Here is a 6,462-nt window from a genome sequence, read left to right on the forward strand (position 1 = left end):
AGACCCAACGCAGCCAAAAAAAAAGATCTAACTAGCAAATAGTCAATGCTTGATGAACTTTAGCTACTATTTTATTATTTTGGCACTAATGCTGGCTATGCAGTTGTGTAGCATACACTGAATTTCCCCTGCACCTGCTGAGTAACAGAGTCCTCATTAGCTGTGATGCCCCAACAGGTGGGTCAAGCATCTACCCCAGGATGTACCTCAAAAGAAGGAGAGTAGAAAACTGAGAAGATAGAGGGTGTGGCCAGGGAAGACCAAAGCCGACACTAATGCATACCTCAGTGATGAACTTGGTACTTCCCTGGTGGTCCAGTGGTTAAGATGCAACAATTCCATTGCAGGAGGCGCAGGTTTAATCCCTGGCCATACAAAAATTAACTCCTAATGGATCCAAAGGTCTAAATGTAAGGGCTTAAATTTTAAAACTCTTAGAAGAAAACATAGACGTAAATCTTTGTGACCTTAGATTAGGCAATGGTTTCTTAAACATGACACCAAAACACAAATGGCAAAAGAAAAGATAGCTTGGACTTCATCAATATTAAAAACTGTTATGCTCCAGACATAGAAAACAAACTTACAGTTACCAAAGGGGAAAGCAGGGGAGGGATAAATTAGGAGTTTAAGATTAACAGATACAAATTAGTATATATAAAATAAACAACAAGGACCTACTCTATAGCACAGGGAACCATATTCAATATACCATAATAAACCATAATGGAAAAGAATATGAAAAAAAATCTATATGTACATATGTGTGTGTGTGTGTGTGTATATATATATCTGACTCACTCTGCTGTACACCAGAAACTAACACAACATTGTAAATCAACTTCAATTTAAATACTTCAATTTTTAAAAAACAATAAAAAAAAAAAACCAAAAAACTTTTGTGCTCCAAAGGACACCATGAAGAATGTGAAAAGGCAACCCACAATGAGAGAAAAATTTTGCAAATCCTTTATCTGATCAGGGACTTGTATCTACAATACAAAGAACTCTTAAAACTCAAGAATAAAAATAACCCAATTTAAAAATGGGCAAAGAAGGCAGAAATAGAGACACAGATATAGAGAACAAACATATGGACACCAAGTGGGGAAAGTGGGGGGATGGTTGGGGGGGAATGAATTGGGAGATTGGGATTGCCATATATACATTACTAATAAGAAAAAAATATCAAATTGTACACTTTAAATATATGCAGTTTATTATATGTCAATTGTATCTCAATAAAAGTTCTTAAGGAAAAAAAAATGGGCAAAGGATCTGAATAGATATTTCTCCAAAGAAGACAGAAGAATGGTCAATAAGCACATGAAAGAGACGCTCACCACCATTAGCCACTAGGGAAATGCAAATCAAAGCCACAAAAAGATAACACTTTATGTCCCCGAGAATGGCTCTAATAAACAAGATAAACAATAACGAGTGTTGTCTAGAATGTGGAGAAATTGGAACCCTCACACGCTGTTGGTGGGAATGTAAAATGGTGCAGCCACTTTGGAAAACGGTCTAGTAGTTCTTCAAAATGTTAAACATACACATACCCTATGGCCCCGCAACTCCATATGGAAGGAAAGCATATGTCCACCAGAACTTGAACGTGAGTGTCCACAGAAGCATCGCTCATATTAGCCAAAAAGTGGAAACAACCCAAATGTCTCTCAGCTGTTGAGTGGATAAATAAAATGTGGTAGGGACTTCCCTGGTGGTGCAGTGATTAAGAATCTGCCTGCCAATGCAGAGGACACGGGTCTGATCCCTGGTCCAGGAAGATCCCACATGCCAAAGAGTAACTAAGCCCGTGCGCCACAACTACTGAGCCTGCACTCTAGGGCCCACATCCTGCAACTGCTGAACCTGTGTGCTGCAACTACGGAAGCCCGTGTACCTAGAGCCTGTGCTCCACAACAAGAGAAGCCACCGCAATGGGAAGCTTGCACACTGCAACGAAGAGTAGCCCCCACTCGCCGCAACTAGAGAACACCCACGTGCAGCAATGAAGACCCAACAAAGCCAAAATAAATAAAGTCAGCCACAAAAGATCACCTATTATAAGATGCCATTTATAAGAAATGTTCAGAATAGGCAAATCTGTTTTTGACGTAGGCAATCCTGTAACAGAGAGTAGGTGAGTGGTTGCCTAGTGCTTGGGGGTAGAAGAAGAGGTGGGGGGAGTGGGTACTGGTAGTGAGTCCAGGATGACTTTTGAGGGTAAAGAAAATGTTTTAAAATTGGTTGTGGTGATGGTGGCGCAACTCTGAGTAAATTAAAAACCATTCACTGTATACTTTAAACGGGTGAATTATAAGGCATGTGACATCTTAATCAAGCTCTCATCCATGTTTTTTAAAAGGTGGGGCTTCCCTGATGGCACGGTGGTTAAGAATCTGCCTGCCTATGCAGGGGACACGGGTTCGAGCCCTGGGCCGGGAAGATCCCACGTGCTGTGGAGCAACTAAGCCCATGTGCCACAGCTACTGAGCCTGCACTCTAGAGCCCTCAAGCCACAACTACTGAGCCTGTGTGCCACAACTAGTGAAGCCTGCATGCCTAGAACCCGTGCTCTGCAACAAGAGAAGCCACCGCAATGAGAAGCCCACGCACCACAACCAAGAGTAGTCCCCGCTCACCGCAACTAGAGAAAGCCCTCGTGCAGCAAAGAAGACCCAACGCAGCCATAAATAAATAAATAGGTGGTGGGATGGGCAGCAAAAGGGAAGGAGTTTTGGGGGTGATGGAAATATTCTAAATATTGATTGTGGTGATGGTTCCTGAGGTGTATAAATTTATCAAACCTCATCAACATGTGTGATGTAAATTAACCTTCAATAACGTTGATTAAGAAAAGAACAGGTGGAGAAGGCAGGAAGAAGCCACAGATGGGCAGTGGCAGGCATCAAGGCCAGTAGGCAGCAAAGAGCAGGTCTCTCCAGGCTCCAGGGTAAACAACTCAGAGGGGACCTAGACTCCTGGCCTCCACTGGCCAAGGGATCTCCCAGCCCCCTGCCTGGTTCTCTCAGCCACCCTGGAACACCCGGCATTTCATGCCAGGCCAGCTCATCCTGACTCCACCTGCCCTAGCCAGCTGCCAACTTTAATCTCCACCTCCTCAGGGCCCCCATCACCCTGTAATTGGGGACAGGAGATGTGTGCACCTCCTCCATGCCACCTGCTGCTTCCTTACAGATAAGACTGGCAGGCGGGTGGAGCGGAGCCGGTGCTGCCCAGAGCAGAGATCAAGAGTGCCTCAGCTCCACCCGCTAGGGCAACGGTTTCCTCCCACGGCCAAGGTAGATGCCTGCAGGGAGTGGAGTGGCAGAGCTGGGAGAAGCTGGGAGAAGCCAGCAGAAGCCACGAACGACCCTAACATTGATCAAGCATTGTTACCTCTCACAGCATGGATATGACTCTTCTTCCTATTTCGCAGACCGGGTGATTGAAGTTCAGTGTTTTAGAGAACTCACCGATGTCACCCAGCTGCTAAAAGTAGTGGAAGCTGGGATTCTCACCCAAGCTGGCCTTCCTGTTTCACAGCAAAGAGGTTGAAAGAAGAGGACAAGAAGGGAGGGGAGGGACCATACTCCACATCCATCCAGCTCCTTAGGCTGAGCTTGTCAGGACAGCTCTCTCCTTCCCAGAGAAAGAAAGCTACCTATCAGATCATGAGAGCCTCAAGTCCCAGACACCAGGAGGGGCGACTCCCTGCCTCCAGGCACCTGAAGACAGCAGGGATGAGGTTACTGCTCCCCAAGGATTGTGAGAATTCTCACTCCTGCATTCAGAGTCCCTCATTCAAAGGCAAGGTGACCAAAGCGGAAAACAGGGACCCTCCACAAGGTGGGGCGTAGAGGAAATGAGGCTATTAACTTTGTACAAACGGTTACTTGAAGCCCTGGGGGCACAAATGGCCTGGAAAAGGAGAGGCACACTGCCTCCCCGTCTTTACAATCAAATCCAGCTTGTAGGCTCTCCTCTGCCTCATTCAGCCTTATGACAGCCCTAGTAAGAAATCCCTCACCCAGCTAGTCGCAGCGGCGCTTCTGGGAGTCTCCACCTTGCTCTAGACCCGAGGCTGCTAAAGGCTCAGTCCCAAGACCTGGATGCCCGAGGGACACCTGGCATTCAATGAAAACTGAATTCCATGAGTGAGGCAGAGGCGGCCACTCTCTAGAGGAAGTTTGAAGAGGTCAAGAAGTGAGGCTGCCCAACCCCCTGCGGAGTGCTTCGTCCTGAGCTGCCCGGCTTTCTGTCTACTCGGCCCCCTGTCTTCTGCCGGCGTCCACCTTCCCCCTCTGCTGCCCCTCCGAGCCCCACTGGCTCCTTTTTGGGCATACCTGGGCACATGCTGGAATAGAAGCCCTCATTCTTGAGCATGATCAGCAGGGAGCTCCAGCCCAGGAGCACGGCAGAAAAGAAGAGGTTCTCCAGCACCGCCGTGCACGCCATCCACCAGCGCCTCCGGTACGCCTCCTCCAGCGTGGGGGCCATACTGGTCGCAAGCCTGCACAGGAGCAGAGCACTGAGCGAAGGGCCCACAGGACCCAGGGAAGCATCCTGTAACATGGTAGTTCCTGAGACCCCCCGAGCCTGCCCGCGAGGGGGCCTTCATGGAGGCCCCATAGAGCCCTGGGCTTCCCAGCGGGTGCCACCGAGCTGGCTCTGGGCGCACTGGCAGCGCCAGGGGCGCACGCGGCGCTGGGCTCCCGCCGTGTCACTATCAGAGACAAGGAAGGTCCTGTCTGTGCGCAACAGCTTCTTGGCGCGCTGCCGGGCTCTTTCACCGAGGCCAAGGCACGCAGATCCCGGCTCCCGGGGACCAAACCCGCACTTCCCCAAGTCCCCAAAGGTCAGCAAGGGGCAGAGCGCGCTCTGAAGCCACCGCGGGCCAGTATCCGGCCTCCGGCTCCAGGAAGGACCCCCTGAAGCAAGCAGGAGGAGGAAGGGGAAGTCTGATGTTAGCCCAGGGACACCATCCCCCCCTTCCTGTTGCCCCAGTAAGACCACTCCTCTCCTCTGGGGCCGGGCTTCGGCAAGTCCTCCCCCTTTCCACACTAGGCGACCCAAGTCCCTACAGTCTCTCGGTCCAAGCCGACAGCTGCCACGTGGAAGGAGACCCAGACGGGCCCTCCAGCGCCCCCGGCGCCACCCACTCACGCGGGGCGCCCAGCTGCGCGCCTGGGAGCCAGCCCGCCCTCTCTTGCCCGGGGAGCGGGCTCGGGCTCCCGCAGGAAGTTCGGTGGCCGCTGACTTTATAAGGGCAGTGGCGGCGGAGGCCTGGCGGGCGGCTGTGTTTACCAAAGGGAGAGAAGGAGCCCCAGCTCTCCTCCCGGCCCCATCCCCGCCCCCGCCCCCGCCCCGCCTCGGCCACGGCTGCCACCGCGGGAGGAGACTGGACACGGGCGGCGCGGGGGCTGAGAGCGGCGGGGGGTGGGGTGCGGTGAGACCGAGAAAAGCAGAGAGGAGAGGGACAGGAAGGGCAAGAGAGAAAGGGCGAGAGGCAGTGGAGGAAAGCAGGAATGCCTTCGCCCGAGGGCCTCAGTACTCTCATCTGTGAAATGGGGCTTTGCACCTCCCGAATGCAAGGTCCCTTCGAACTCCGGCCAGAGTGTAGCTCCAAACAGGGGAAGAGCTGCAAAAGGGGGCGCGGAGGGGCCAGATCAAAGGGGAAGGAGGGACGCGCTTGGAGAGGCGGGACCCACGGTCGCAGGTAATGGGTTTTTCTTGGGGAGCCTGGAAGTGTCGGTGGGAGCCAGCTGGGTGGCTCTCAGAGGACGTGCAGCCGGAGACCCCCACCCCAGCCACACCCGCTGCTCACCTCTGATCCCGGGCGAAAGCGCCTCCCGTAGCCGCGGACCCGTCGGGGAGCGGCGCGTGCACAATCTCAGCGTCCGGTGTCCGGTGTCCCGCAGGCCCAGCTCGGAACCGCACCGGCGCTCGGGGCTTCTCTGCGCGCCGGGTCCGGGCAGCCTCGGAGGTTTCTGCCAGACCACCTGGTGTTCTCACCGCCTAGGTCCCATTGGAAGAAGTCCGGGAATGGGAACTCGCCGGCCGCCACCAATCCGCAAAATGAGGCTAGGACGAAGTGGACCGCCAGAGTTACTAGTTGTACTCACACCCGTCCGGGGCTGTGCCCCGAGGTGGGGGCAGGGGCTCCCTTCCCTAACCCTGCCCCTAGGTCGAGTGTCACGCCCACGTGACTCGCCCTCCGGTCCCCAGATACTGTCCCCGGCATAAGCCCCTCTGCACCTAAAATGTCCACCCTTACTCCCTCCCCCTACCCTCTCCCTGGGCCCCCCAGACGAATCAGGGCAGCGCCCTCTGTATCCTTGGTCAAAACAAAGAACAACTTGGCTGGAGCCGACTGACCGCGATGCAGGGCAGGCTTGGGTGGGGTTTTGAACTGTGCAGTTGGGAGTAGAGTTTTCTGAGAGGCAGAATGACACGGAT

General features: G+C 52.9%; 1 protein-coding gene across 1 annotated transcript in view; it reads right to left on the reverse strand.

Annotated features, from left to right (window-relative positions):
- Window positions 1-6,135, reverse strand: part of SLC43A1 (solute carrier family 43 member 1) — a 28,980-nt gene extending 22,845 nt beyond the window's left edge. The window contains exons 1-2 of the mRNA XM_057729139.1: window positions 5,831-6,135; window positions 4,350-4,516 (exon numbers count right to left, since the gene is read on the reverse strand). Coding sequence (XP_057585122.1) covers window positions 4,350-4,503 — 154 coding nt within the window. The 5' untranslated portion in view covers window positions 4,504-4,516; window positions 5,831-6,135. The remainder of the gene's footprint in view (window positions 1-4,349; window positions 4,517-5,830) is intronic.
- Window positions 6,136-6,462: the final 327 nt, after the last annotated feature.

The sequence above is a fragment of the Hippopotamus amphibius genome, chromosome 3, assembly GCF_030028045.1.
Source record: "Hippopotamus amphibius kiboko isolate mHipAmp2 chromosome 3, mHipAmp2.hap2, whole genome shotgun sequence".
Taxonomy (NCBI): domain Eukaryota; kingdom Metazoa; phylum Chordata; class Mammalia; order Artiodactyla; family Hippopotamidae; genus Hippopotamus; species Hippopotamus amphibius.